Source organism: Bubalus bubalis, chromosome 6 (assembly GCF_019923935.1).
Source record: "Bubalus bubalis isolate 160015118507 breed Murrah chromosome 6, NDDB_SH_1, whole genome shotgun sequence".
Taxonomy (NCBI): domain Eukaryota; kingdom Metazoa; phylum Chordata; class Mammalia; order Artiodactyla; family Bovidae; genus Bubalus; species Bubalus bubalis.
The window spans coordinates 100,051,515-100,066,385 of record NC_059162.1 but is presented as its reverse complement, the minus strand read 5'-3'; the positions used below and the strand labels follow the sequence as shown (position 1 = coordinate 100,066,385).

At 38.8% G+C, this 14,871-nt stretch overlaps 2 protein-coding genes across 4 annotated transcripts in view; one reads left to right on the top strand and one right to left on the bottom strand.

Annotated features, from left to right (window-relative positions):
* Positions 1-703: 703 nt before the first annotated feature.
* TMEM69 (transmembrane protein 69) lies at positions 704-5,133 on the top strand. Of its 2 annotated transcripts, none has more exons than XM_006080878.4 (3): positions 704-843; positions 2,802-2,941; positions 4,133-5,133. In XM_006080878.4, exons 2-3 carry the CDS (start codon positions 2,900-2,902, stop codon positions 4,844-4,846), a joined length of 756 nt encoding a protein of 251 aa, XP_006080940.2. In that variant the 5' UTR covers positions 704-843; positions 2,802-2,899; the 3' UTR covers positions 4,847-5,133. The 2 variants fall into 2 exon arrangements, with proteins under 2 accessions (XP_006080940.2, XP_025144617.1); XM_025288832.3 differs by having other exon boundaries at positions 713-843; positions 2,805-2,941.
* A 6,545-nt stretch (positions 5,134-11,678) lies between these two features.
* Positions 11,679-14,871, bottom strand: part of LOC102397381 (intracisternal A particle-promoted polypeptide) — a 37,840-nt gene continuing 34,647 nt past the window's right edge. For both annotated transcript variants that reach the window (XM_006052543.4, XM_025288830.3), the window contains exon 9: positions 11,679-13,613. In XM_006052543.4, coding sequence (XP_006052605.1) covers positions 13,389-13,613 — 225 coding nt within the window. In that variant the 3' untranslated portion in view covers positions 11,679-13,388. The remainder of the gene's footprint in view (positions 13,614-14,871) is intronic.

Sequence of the window (14,871 nt, the reverse complement as noted above, 5' to 3'; positions counted from 1 at the left end):
TAGACTGTGAAATGGAGGCCCAGAGAAGGGAATGGACCTGCTCAAGGTCACAAAGCCCACAAATAAAAGTTAAAGCAGAGAGTGACAAGGAGGAATAATCTAACTTACGGATCACCCTAAAGGCTCTTATCACACTTTTCATGAAAATAAAAGTCTTGCCCCTTGTTTTATTTCTTAACAAAATTTCCAGATACCAGCAAAGAGAATGAAGTGGAACTTTTTTCCCCTTAAGTAGTGTTAGTTCAGTACCTTAAAGAGCTGTGAGATATGCCTAGGCTATCCTAGAAACCCCTTTTTAATGCAAAGTCAAAAATGAGTTCCAGGGACTTCCCTGGTGAGCCACTGGCTAAGACTCTGCACTCTCAGTGTAAGGGGTTCCAGTTCGATCCCTGGTCGGGGAACTAGATCCCACATGCTGCAACTAAGACCCGGTGCAGCCAAATTAATAAATATAAAAAAAAAAAAAAGTTCCAGAGATGGCAAGCAATTTGGCCAAGTCATACTTGGCCTGGACTCCGAATCTCCTACCTTCTTACACCACCATCACTCCGTAATTGCACTCTACATTCCCGAACTCTGCGGGGCAGATTTTGCTGGCTGGGAAACCTGGACTAGAAAGGAAAGGACCATTTAAGTACCCTACAGACTTCAAAAGCCAGTTTCTACTAAGATTTTACAGAAAACCCAGGGTGGGACCTAGTTAGCGCTGGTCAAGTTTCCACCCGGATTCATTTTTTTGCTCTCAGGAAGTGAGGGGGGACTATTTATTCTCACTTGCCGGAAGTTTTTTTTCCCAGAGTTCCGAGCTCTTCAGGTTTCTACCTCTGTGTGCGACGCTGGCGAGTGAGTAGTAGGGCTGTTGCCACAGGTGCAGGTTGGGAAAAGTGGTGGGGCACCAAGGCTTTGGTGTAAATTGAATCCGCGGGCACTGTTGAGCAAGATTTCCCGGGGATCTCTGCATCCAGACTTCATCCCTTTTCTACTGATGTCGGCTCTAAGAGTTGCAGTTTGCAACTCTTATTTGGCGCAGTGGAAGTATTGAGCATTTTCACCCAAATTGAGTGGATTAACTCTTGGGTCTTTGTCCTTAATCTCCTCACCCGTTGCCATCCTGGGCTTTTGGCTATCACATTTTTGCTTTAATACCCTTGAGTTGGAAAGCACTTGTCACAGTGCCTAGGGAGTTCGGAAGGTTGGGGAGCATGTAGATTTTTGAAATCCCTTAAAAAGGTGATTTTGAACAAACGTGAGTAGGTCGGTCCTGCAGGTATGTGTGTTTGGGAGTCAGGAAGCGTGCATGTGTGTGTTTGTGTAGTCACTCAGTTGTGTCCGACTCTTTGTGATCCCATGCACTGTAGGCTGCCAGTTTCCTCTGTCCATGGAATTCTCCAGGCAAGAATACTGGAGTGGGTTGCCATTCCCTTCCGCAGGGGATCTGCCTGACCTAGGAATCAAACCTGGGTCTCCTGCATTGAAGGCAGATTCTTTACCATCTGAGCCACCAGGGAAGCCCATATTATCTAATTGACCGGGATAACTTAACTCCCTACTTGCTTCCATATATGGAGAGATAGCCATTGACAGTCTGGTATACAGAATTTCTTGACCCAGCCCAAATATCTGTGATCAAGAAATTAGTTGTTTGTTTTTTTTTCCCAATAGGCGAGAAGTAAATTTATTTATAAAGGAATCTTTTGATAGACCTGCAAGGGGGCAGGCAAGGGGGCTCTGCCAAGTTTTTTTTTTTTTTTTAATCTGTGTTAGGTCTTAGATGTGACTCCTTGCGGCTGGAGAGCCTAGTTGCTTTTGCATGTGGGATCTTAGTTCCTCCACAGGGCTCAAACCACATCCCCTGCATTGGGAGACTGCAGACTCTCAACCACTGGACCACCACGGAAGTCCCCAAGTTTTTAAATTAAGCAGCAACTGTGGATTTTGGATTTTAGACACTTCTGTTTTTCTGGTTAATACTAGGACTCATGTAAACATGACAGATCTGGGTTCATAGTATTCTCATTCAGCCACTTACTGGTTGCTTACATTTTGTAAGGTGGGAATAATAGCTAGTTTGGTTTTTTTTTTTAGTGCCTGCTTTGTGTTAGGGACACTGCTCAGCTTTTTACATCTATTAGCTTATTTAATTTTTATAGCGACCCTATGTAGTTATTATAAGCCTTAGGTGAGTGAACTGCACTATAATCAGGTTAAATAATTTGTCCAAAATCCCATAACTAATACATGGTAGAGCCAGAATTCCAGCCCAGGTCATTTGACTCCAAAATCTGCACTCTAACTTAACAGATTATTAGTATCACTCAGCACCAAGTTGATGAGGTGACTGTATTAAATAAGTCAGTGCATGTAAAACACATAATTATAATGCCTGGTTCACAGCTAGTTGTATTGATTGCTATTATCATTACTTTTAAGCTATAAACTCCTAAGCCCCAAAATATATAACTAAGGAGAAAAAAGAAAGCAGACAAGCTATGACTTTCAGTGTTAAAGATAAGAAAGCTGGCACTTCAAGGAAGCAATTTATCCAAGGTCACACAGTTGGGAAATGATTTGTAAAAATCTAGATACATTGTCTCTGCATTACTCTTCTTTACACCCAAGAGCAAAAGCTAAAATAACAGTTCAAAGAAAAGGATCTATTTACTACATGTTACTGATTTTTTAAAACATTAATGACCATTTCCAAAGGAAACTGTTATATGGAAGAAATTCCCCCAAATTCCTATTTTTAAAAATTATGTATGAAGTGAAGAAAATTAAATGACATCTTATTTTGTTCACAGCAGCATGCTTCTGATTCAGACCCTCCACTTAACTGTAAAAATACATTAATCAGAACTGTGTGGCATCTTCCTAAGCAAGACTTTCAGTGGGACCCAGTATGCTTCACTTCATCAGGAAGTGTTCTCAAGCATCTTCAAAGGTTGGTTTATTCAGCAAATATTTGAGCACTACTTTCCAAGCACTGCTTCACTGGGCAATAGTAGTAAAATAAAGAAGACAAAAATCCTTATCTTCATACTCTAGTTGATCTGGGTAAGAGTAAAATACAAATAAGTGAAATATTTAATATGTCAAAGTGAAATATTTGGTATGTCAAATGCTAAGTGCTGTGGAGAACTACAGAGCAGGGAAGGGGAATAGGGACAGTAGACTTTTAAGTTCTGCATTTATAAATAGGGTGGTCAGAGTGAGGCAATGAGCAATGCAGATACCTCAGGGAAGAACATTCTAGACAAAAAGAAAAAAAAAACAGTTCTCAAGATGGACTCATTCCTAGCAACTTTGAGTAACTACCAAGATTCTTTAAATAAGCTCTTTTGTTTTCTTTAATCCAGTGTTTTCTGAATTACAGTTGATCTGTGCAACTATTGAAGTATGGAATCGACTCACTAAAGAACAGAATCAGCAGAAGAGGTTATTGCTTTGGCCATGTGCCATGAACGGCACTGGGGAGTTTTTTTTAAGGCAAAGGAAAAAAAACCATATGGTCCAAGCCCTCAGGTCTACTGAGACAGACAAATGAACATGTGATTTTAATTCACTGTGAGAGTTATGATAGGAGTGTGCATAGGGTACTTACTTACAGCAGAATTAAATCACATTGGAGAAAGTTTCCAGCTGAATTTTGAAAGGTAAGTTCCCTAGAGAGAAAAATGGTAATCTAAAATTCTAGGCAGAGACTTGTAGAAAGGCATGAAGCTATGAAAAGTTTGCAGTATCTAAAGCTTAATTTTCTTTACATAAAACAGAACTGCCATAGTAATTAGTGCACTTTCTTTTTCAATTTGTAAATAGAAGAGGCAGTTTAGAATGCCAAAAGCTAAAGACCTAGTCTTTACCTGTTCCTCCAGATCTTTCTTTCATGGGATAATATTGTGGTAGGCCAAAACATATCACGGTTTCTATTCTGTAGTAGCTTCTTTTGCATGTTGTATAGTTATTTAATAGTCTTTGCAGCAATAACATCACCCTATACACCAGCCTTTACGTTTGACATGCTAACAGAAAGCACATGGTTTGTTTTTATATTGTTTCATATTGTGACTAAAACATTTGGTGATTTTCTTTTTTAAGTCTGTTTTGTTGTCTTCTGGTTCTATTTTCCCTATAGATGCTGAAGTACACTTCCACAGTCAGACCAGGAGCCAGCAGGAGAATAGAAACACTTACTCACAAGACATGTCTTCAGCAGAACTTTTCCCCTTTGTTTCCGAGGCTTTGGCTTTTCTCATCCTTTCCAGCATGTGTGGACAAGACACAGTATTATCATACTTCCCTATGCAGTTTTAAGAAGAAGCAAGAGCAAGCAGTGGTTCCAGCCAGGCCACCACGAACCATCAGCTTCCTGCCTGACAGCCCAAAGCCAGCTTTATACATAACTCTGGCAGGACTAATCCCCTTCGTTGCTCCACCACTGGTCATGGTGATGACAAAGACTTATATTCCCATGTTAGCTTTTACTCAGATGGCTTATGGAGCCAGTTTCCTTTCTTTCTTGGGAGGGATCAGATGGGGTTTTGCTCTGCCAGAAGGTAGTCCAGCCAAACCAGACTTCCTCAATTTAGCTAATAGTATAGCTCCTGTTGTGTTTTCATGGTTTGCTTTCTTTATTTCTGAAAGACTCGGTGAAGCTATAGTCACAGTAATAATAGGTTTGGGGATAGCATTACACACTGAACTTTTTCTCTTGCCCCATTATCCCAATTGGTTCAAAGCCCTGAGGATAGTAGTTACTTTAGTGGCCTTTTTTTCATTTGTAATCACTTTACTAGTAAAAGATTTTTATCCAGAGAAAGGACCCAAGAGACTTGGGCAAGTAAAATAAATATAAAACTACCCTATAGATAATGTTAGCATGTTGGTTAGAAGCCTTGTGTTTTGCAGTCATCTTTTTCTACCTCTCCTGTTTAGCTTTTTCCCAGGAAAGGTGATATTTTCTTTACAAACTATTTTTCATTTGTAGAAATCTTTATCTTACAGAAATCACTGAGAAGCAGCTTGAAAACCCTTAAGTAAAATTCTCATTTAGTCTTTTTATGAGTTATAGTCATCCACTTAAAATTTTCAGTGTTTTAATTTTTGAAAAATGTAAATAAAAAAAGATGAAAAACACTGTGTTAGAGCTTTATGGTCATTGAAAACACACACACATAAACTCTCAGAGGAAAACTTCATGAGTGTCTGAAAATAATAGGTGGCTCTAGTGTGGAGTTTTCATTGCAGTTGCCCCTGGAAATTGCATTTCCAAGCTCATTTTACCTGGCATAACCTAGTTATTTGAACTGAAAGGATCTATGGCTTTAAAAGTCAGTAGGAAGCACTATCACAAGGGAAAGCTATGTTCAAAGAAAAGCTGGACATATTTTCTGGTTTTATCAGGATATTTGGCAGAGTATACACAGAACTTGATTTATGGACCTAACATTCCAGATTCCTATGTAATATTGTTCTTTATATCATCAGGCTTTATTTTCACCACTACAGACATCCACAACTGAGTGCTGTTTCCACTTTGGCCCTGACACTTCATTCTTTCTGGAGCTATTAGCAATTGCCTTCTGCTCTTCCCCAGTAGCATATTGGACACCTTCCTACCTGGGAGACTCATCTTCCAGTGTCATATCTTTTTGCCTTTTCATACTGTTCACAGGGTTGTTAAAGTACCAGACCCACCTTACCTGTCTCCTGAGAAACCTGTGAGTCAAGATGCAACAGTTAGAACTGGACATGGAACAACTGACTGGTTCAAAATTGGGAAAGGATATTGTCACCCTGCTTATTTAACTTACATGCAGAGTATATCATGCAAAATGTTAGGCTGGATGAATCACATGCTGGAATCAAAGACTGCCAAGAGAAATATCAACCTAAGATATGCAGATGATACCACTCTAATGACAGAAAATGAGGAGGACCTGAAGAGCCTCTAGATGAGGGTCAAAGAGGAGAGTGACAAAGCTGCCTTGAAACTTCCAACATTAAAAAAACTAAGATCATGGTATCCAGTCCTATAACTTCATGACAAATAGAAGGGAAAAAAGTAGCTGTGAAAGATTTTTTCTTGGGCTCCAAAATCACTGTGGACAGTGATTGCAAGCAAACCCAGGTCTCCCGCATTGCAGGTGGATTCTTTACCAGCTGAGCTACAAGGGAAGCTCAGATGTGAGTTGGACCATAAAGAAGGCTGAGCGCCAAAGAATTGATACTTTTGAATTATAATGCTGGAGAAGGATCTTGAGACTCCCTTGGACTGTAAGGAGATCAAACTATCAATCATAAAGGAAAACAACCTTGAATATTCATTGGAAGGACTGATGCTGAAACTCCAATACTTTGGTCACCTGATGCAAAGAGCTGACTCACTGGAAAAGACCCTGATGCTGGGAAAGATCGAAGGCAAAAAGAGAAGAGGCAGCAGAGGATGAAATAATTAGATAGCATCACCGACTCAATGGACATGAATTTGAACAAACTCCAGGAGAAGGTGGAGGACAGAGGAGCCTAGCTTGCTGCAGTCCATAGGGTTGCAAAGAGTGGGACACAAGCTAGAAACTGAACAACAACAAGTAGATAACAACTTATCTTCAAACATAAGACCAACTGGTAAAAAAAATACTTGAATAAAGCAACTAGTAAGATCCCCTGGAGAAGGGCATGGCAACCCACTCCAGTATTCTTGCCTGGAAAATCCCACAGACAGAGGAGCCTGGCGGGCTACAGTCCACTGGGTCACAAAGAGTCAGACACTACTGACATGACTTAGCATGCACACATGTACAAACTAGGAAAAGTCAATCTGGAGTCATTTTTATAATGTTCTATCTAGTTTTACAAGTCAACTCATACAGAAGCTTTTTAAAACACTGAAAAAAATACCTTGGATTCTAACTTGAAAACCTAGTCTTTTCAGATGCTTACTCTCATAAAAAGAAAAAACATTTAAAATGTAAGAATATAAATTAGGAAATGGATATGATATATATAACCTTTGTATCTCTCTGTTAGTCACTCAGTCGTGTCCAACTCTTAGCGACCCCATGGACTGTATGGACTGAAGCCTGCCAGGCTCTGTCCATGGGATTCTTTAGGCAAAAATACTGGAGTGGGTTGCCTACCTTTGTATAAGTATTCAAATATTAGGTAATAAATTTCATAAGTAAATTATATACTTATAATTTCCACTTCAGTGATTCTTGCTGTGGAAAGATCATAATATAGAGTAGTAACTTGTTTACTTGTTTGTGTGTTCAAGTCCCAATCCACAATATCTCAGAATATGACCTTACTTGAAGACAGGGGTCTTTACAGAGGTAATAAGGTTAAAGTGAGATTATAAGGGTAGATTGTAATGTTATATTACTGGTGTTCTTATAACAAGAGAAATTTAGAGATTAACATGTATATAGAGAGAATACCAGTGAACATGAAGATCTACTTGCCAAGAAGAAGCCTTGAAGAGATCTTTCCTTCTTAGCCCTCAGAAGGAACTAACTCCACCAACACCTTGATTGCAGATTCTGGAAATCCAAAACTGAGACAATACATTTCTGCAGTACTTTGTTAAATGAAACAGTCCTAGCAAACACATATAATACTATGGTGCTAGAGCTTGTTCTGATCATTGGGAAGTATACCAGTTAAAGCCTGTGCCTAAAATCACCAAACAATCCTTCTTTATTTATGTAGAGAAAAGTTTACGACAGCCTGATACTGAAGGAATGAAAGCTCATACTCTTCAGAAGATCCTTTTCAGATTCTACTCAGATTGTTTCAGTGAGGAAAATTACTTCTTTGCTTCTAAATTGCATGAGTACTACACAGACTTAGAACTTTTTTCTGATCTCAGTCTCTCATAATATGAGCAAGTTAGATGTTCAAGCTAACTGACCCCTTATTTTTTCTCAGCCCCACCAACTGCATGCAGGATCTTAGCTCTCAGACCAAGGATCAAACCCATGCCCCCTGCAGTGGAAGTGTGGAGTTCTAACCACTAGACCACGAGGGATTTCTCTACAGTGTGTATGATTTTTAAGTACACTGGACAATATTTACAAGTATACTGAAATATTTTGGGGGAAGATCATGTTAATCAGTTCAGTCACTCAGTCGTGTCTGACTCTTTGCGACCCCATGAACCACAGCACGCCAGGCCTCCCTATCCATCACCAACTCTTGGAGTTCACCCAAACCCATATCCACTGAGTCGGTGATGCCATCCAACCATCTCATCCTCTGTCGTCCCCTTTTCCTCCCACCTTCAATCTTGCCTAGCATCAGGGTCTTTTCAAATGAGTCAGCTCTTCCCATCAGGTGGCCAAAGTATTGGAGTTTCAGCTTCAACATCAGTCCTTCCAATGAATACCCAAGACTGATCTCCTTTAGGATGGACTGGTTGGATCTCCTTGTAGTCCAAGGGACTCTCAAGAGTCTTCTCCAACATCACACTTCAAAAGCATCAATTCTTTGGTGCTCAGCTTTCTTTATAGTCCCAACTCTCACATCCATATATGACTACTGAAAAACCATACCCTTGATGAGACAGACCTTTGTTGACAAAGTAATGTCTCTGCTTTTTAACATGCTGTCTAGGTTGATCATAACTTTCCTTCCAAGGAGTAAGCATCTTATAATTTCATGGCTGCAGTCACCATCTGCAGTGATTTTGGAGCCCAGAAAAATAAAGTCTGACACTATTTCCACTGTTTCCCCATCTATTTGCCATGAAGTGATGGGACCGGATGCCATGATTGTAGTTTTCTGAATGTTGAGCTTTTAGCCAGCTTTTTCACTCTCCTCTTTCACTTTCATCAAGAGGTTCTTTAGTTCCTCTTCCCTTTCTTCCATAAGGGTAGTGTCATCTGCATATCTGAGGTTATTGATATTTCTCCTGGCAATCTTGATTCCAGCTTGTGCTTCTTCCAGCCCAGCATTTCTCATGGTGTACTCTGCATATAAGTTAAATAAGCAGGGTGACAATATACAGCCTTGACGTGCTCCTTTTCCTATTGGAACCAGTCTGTTGTTCCATGTCCAGTTCTAACTGTTGCTTCCTGACCTGCATACAAGTTTCTCAAGAGGTAGGTCAGGTGGTCTTGTATTCCCATCTCTTTCAGAATTTTCCACAGTTTATTGTAATCCATGCAGTCAAAGGCTTTGGCATAGTCAATAAAGCAGAAATAGATGTTTTTCTGAAACTTCCTTGCTTTTTCGATGATCCAGCAGATGTTGGCAATTTGATCTCTGGTTCCTGGGCCTTTTCTAAAACCAGTTTGAACATCTGGAAGTTCACGGTTCACGTATTGCTAAAGCCTGGCTTAGAGAATTTTGAGCATTATTTTACTAGTGTGTGAGATGAATGCAGTTGAGCATTCTTTGGCATTAGCCTGGCTTAGAGAATTTTGAGCATTATTTTACTAGTATGTGAGATGAATGCAGTTGTGCATTCTTTGGCATTAGCCTGGCTTAGAGAATTTTGAGCATTATTTTACTAGTGTGTGAGATGAATGCAGTTGAGCATTCTTTGGCATTAGCTTTCTTTGGGATTGGAATGAAAACCGAACTTTTCCAGTTCTGTGGCCACTGCTGCTGCTGCTAAGTCACGTCAGTCATATCCGACTCTGTGCAACCCCATAGACGGCAGCCCAACAGGCTCCCTGAGGTTTCCAAATTTGCTGGCATATTGAGTGCAGCACTTTCACAGCATCCTCTTTTAGGATTTGAATTAGCTCAACTGGAATTCTGTCACCTCCACTAGCTTTGTTTGTAGTGATGCTCCCTAAGGCCCACTTGACTTCACATTCCAGAATGTCTGGCTCTAGGTGAGTGATCACAACATCTTGATTATCTGGGTTGTGAAGATGTTTTTTGTACAGTTCTTCTGTGTATTCTTGCCACTGCTTCTTAATATCTTCTGCTTCTGTTAGGTCACTACCATTTCTGTCCTTTAGTGAGCCCATCTTTGCATGAAATGTTCCCTTGGTATCTCTAATTTTCTTGAAGAGATCTCTAGTCTTTCCCATTCTGTTGTTTTCCTCTATTTCTTTGCACTGATCGCTGGGGAAGGCTTTGTTATCTCTCCTTGTTATTCTTTGGAACTCTGCATTCAGATGCTTATATCTCTCCTATTATCCTTTGCTTTTTGGTTCTTTTCTTTTCACAGCTATTTGTAAGGCCTCCTCAGACAGCCATTTTGCCTTTTTGCATTTTTCTTGGGGATGGTCTTGATCCCTAAATCCTGTACAGTGTCACGAACCTCCATCCATAGTTCATCAGGCACTCTATCAGATCTAGTCCCTTAAATCTATTTCTCACTTCCACTGTATCATCAAAGGGATTTGATTTAGGTCATACCTGAACGGTCTAGTGGTTGACTGAAACCACTAGACCACTAGACTGAAACCACAGTCACAAACAACTAGCCAATCTGATCACATGGACCACAGCCTTGTCTAACTCAGTGAAACTAAGCCATGCCATGTAGGGCCATCCAAGACGGACAGGTCATGATGGAGAGGTCTGACAGAATGTAGTCCACTGGAGAAGGGAATGGCAAACCACTTCGGTATTCTTGCCTTGAGAACCCCATGAACAGTATGAAAAGGCAAAAAGATAGGACACTGAAAGATGAACTCGCCAGGTTCAGTAGGTGCCCAATATGCTACTGGAGATGAGTGGAGAAAGAACTCCAGAAAGAGTGAAGGGATGGAGCCAAAACAAAAACACCACCCAGTTGTGGATGTGACTGGTGGTAAAGCAAGGTCCAATGCTGTAAAGAGCAACACTGCATAGGAACCTGGAATGTTAGGTCCATGAATCAAGGCAAATTGGAAGTGGTCAAACAGGAGATGGCAAGAGTGAACGTTGACATTCTAGGAATCAGCGAACTAAAATGGACTGGAATGGGTGAATTTAACTCAGATGACCATTATATCTACTCCTGTGGGCAGGAATCCCTTAGAAGAAATGGAGTAGCCATCACAGTTAACAAAAGAGTCCGAAATGCAGTACTTGGATGCAACCTCAAAAACGACAGAATGATTTCTGCTCGTTTCCAAGGCAAGCCGTTCAATATCACAGTAATCCAAGTCTATGCCCCAACCAGTAATGCTGAAGAAGCTGAAGCTGAACAGTACTATGAAGACCTACAAGACCTTTTAGAATTAACACCCATAAAAGATGTCCTTTTCATTACAGGGGGCTGGAATGCAAAAGTAGGAAGTCAAGAGATACCTGGAGTAACAGGGAAATTTAGCCTTGGAGTACAGAATGAAGCAGGGCAAAGGCTAATAGAGTTTTGCCAAGAGAACGTGCTGGTCATAGCAAACACCTTCTTCCAACAACACAAAAGAAGACTCTACACGTGGACATCACCAGATGGTCAACACTGAAATCAGATTGATTATATTCTTTGCAGCCAAAGATGGAGAAGCTCTATACAGTCAGCAAAAACAAGACCAGAAGCTGACTGTGGCTCAGATCATGAACTCCTTATTGCCAAATTCAGACCTATCATTTTAATGGTTGTTCAGAAAACAATTAAATGTAAAATTAAATGTGCAAATCCCTAAAGCTGAAACACTGAAATTCGTGGGCAATCCTTATAATCCAAGAATGATGCTAATAAACTAAGTTGATGAGTAATACAAGGAAAAGCAAAATAACAAAAAATTCAAGACACTTTATTAGTACATTCTTTTTAAAACAATCTGTCATTTTCTAAGAAATAAGCATATTTACAATTACTTATTTTCAGGCATCGTCTGAATCTATTTAAGCCCAAACACTGATTGTCTTGATTGCATTTCCATCATAGCAGTACAAAATGGCTCCCTTCATACTGCCATTTTAGGCTGGCACCAGGCAATAATGAAAATTAAATGACAGGAAAATTTGTAAATCTCTTTTGAACACATTCTCAACTAGAAATATTAAAGGCACATAAGTTACAGCTTAGTTTATACATTATCTTGATACTTCATTCTTTGACATTTTACACATCCCAGTCAGCCATCTGTGACCCTTCAGACTTTCAGGATACCCGAAAGAATGGGACACAGAGCTTTCTGTCTGCACTACATAAGCTTTTCTTAAAATATACATATGGTTAAGTTGTGAAGGGAAGTATCCTTGTGGATCAATCCAAATATTTTGGACCTGAGTCTTTAATGCTTACCAAAGGTTTTCTATCTAAATAAGCCACTGATGCCTATAACATACTAAAGGACTTTCATAAAGAAAAGGGGAAATCAGGGATATAGAAATCAAATCCTGGAACAGCTAGGTAAACCTAAATGTATAAGACCTTTAATGTATATGGCTCCAACTGACTAGTAGAAATAAAAGTGATGATCATGTACACAAAATTTTGTTTCAGAAATAGAGAACACTTCTTTAGAATGCTTCTTCAAGAAAGTTAAGTTTTGAGAAGCAGTTTTGGATCAGAAGCTTTTACATTTATGAGTTAGTGTATATAAAAAGTTGTACGGGGATCTACAATTCCATCTTCTCCAAGCCAGGCCGTGGCTTTGTACTAAGTTCATACTTAGGCTTGCCCAAGTATGAGTATGCTTCATAAAGCTTGGTAATCTAATAAATTCCCTTTTCCCAAAGCTACACATATTTTTGGGAAAAGGTGCATATAACCAGCTGGCCTCTATCACCCATACATCATCCTATTGCAATAAAGGACTGTCACTAAGAACCTCCTATTAATTTCTCTCTTGCATTCCAGCATCAAAACAAAAACATTAGTTAACAAGAGCTTTTTTTATGCTGTTATCAACAAGTGAAAATTTATATAAACAGCTAGATATTTCCAACATGTCCCTCCCAGTATACCTGCTGCCAATAAAAAGTTTGGGGTTAGTGAAAAGTAGGAATAAAACAGAAGTAGGAAGTTGTCTCATTGGCTTTTCTCTATAACTTAAACCATGGCCATGGAATATTGTGCTCTGAGCTGAATCATGAATGTATAGACATCTTTAAACTGTCTCATTTGATATTCTTACACCACACAATGGTCATGTTATAGCTTAAATTGAACTGGAGAAGCCGCTAAAGGAACTATTTGCCAATAAGCTTCTGGCAAATTCTTTTTACAACTAGTACTCTACTCCTAACTGGACAATTCTAGAGCATAAACAGCATCTTTTAGTCAGCTTGGCAAATTTGTGAGAACTCTTTATTAATTTAGGATATGTTCCACTATCACTTCTCACTCAAATTCTTTAAAAAAAATTCTTTAGTCATTTTTCTACCAAATTCACAGAAAACAGAAACGGTCCTATCACCAAATACAAGTGTGATTTGCAAAAGGTGAGATTCTGCATTTTCAAAATGTTTCTTTTGCTGTCTTAATGCTTTCTATTTCATAGTACAGCAACACCTCCTTCACAACGACTGGTAATCATATTGCCAATTTCTGTCCATGTATCTGAATGAGGGTTATAAACTTCAACTGAGTCCAAGGTACCTGGAGCCAAGAAATCGTGGCTGGAAGATCGACCTCCAGAAACATACAGAAGCCCATTGACTGCCACAACACACAGGCCTGCTCTAGGCACCTTCATTGAGGCAACTTCAACCCACTTTTCCTGGATAAAAGAAAAAAGAAGTTTGCAGTGTTATAACATGGTAACACAGAAAAGTGCTGAGAAATCAGATACTCTGGTTCTCTTTATATGTTTAAATTTCAAACTTACAACCTAGTCATATAAGTATATACAATATTTTAAATAGAAACTTTTAGTAGGTGTAGACAAAGTAGTAAATTTAGAGGAAAATAATGAAAAATGTATCTGTGATTAATTATAAATTATGATCACCAAGAGATAATCTAGAAATTGTATATAGGCAAGAATTCAGAGAAACTAGTTCTATGAAATACAAGTATGTAATTCAAACACACACCACACAAACTCACAAAGTTCAAGGGAGAAGAAAGCTTACAAAAGGGCTTTTTTGCATCTTTAATATAATAGGCCTCAAAAATCTCCAAGAGAACAAGAAACAACACTGGCCAAATTTATTTTAACATGGAATCTTTTTTTTTTTTCAAGGACATCTAGTACAGCTAGTAAAATAGAAAACATATTTTCAGAAAGATAGTATAGATCAGGGATTGGAAACTAGGGCTTATTTTTTTAAGCCTACAAACTACGAATGATCTTGCCACACTAAAAGGTTATTAAAAATATATATATGTCAAAAGAAGAGATTGCATGTAACCCCCAAGGCCTAAAACATTTACTATCCAGTCTTTTAATAGAAAGTTTGCTAACTCTTGGCATATATTATTCATTGAAGCAATTTCAGTAAGCTGCTATAGACAAAATGACAAAGTCCAACTCCAGGGAAAATGTCTATACCCAGAAAACAAGAAAGCTAAAAAAAGGTCCTGAGAAATAATCAAGAGAGAAAAGAAAATGTTTCCAGATTAAAAAATAATAATAATTTGAAAATAAAGCATATGATGAACAAAATTTATAAAATCATAAAAAATGAAGAGAGATTATTCATCAATGCTAGAGAGTGAACTTCTTGAGGCAAGTTGATGAGTCGGACATGAATGAGCGACTGAAAAACAATAAATCCATATTTCACAAAATATGTTCCCTGAAACACTTTTCCCCACAAGATGTTTCACAAACAAAAGTAAGGGCAGTGTGGTCACTTAAATGTGAGAGATTTAACATAAAGATTCATGAAATACCTTATTTTAATAAATTGTGTAAAGAAGTCCTATAGTAAAGAAATTTATTTAACTTTATTTAATCCATATCACAGTAATCCAAGTTTATGCCCCAACCAGTAACGCTGAAGAAGCTGAAGTTGAACGGTTCTATGAAGACC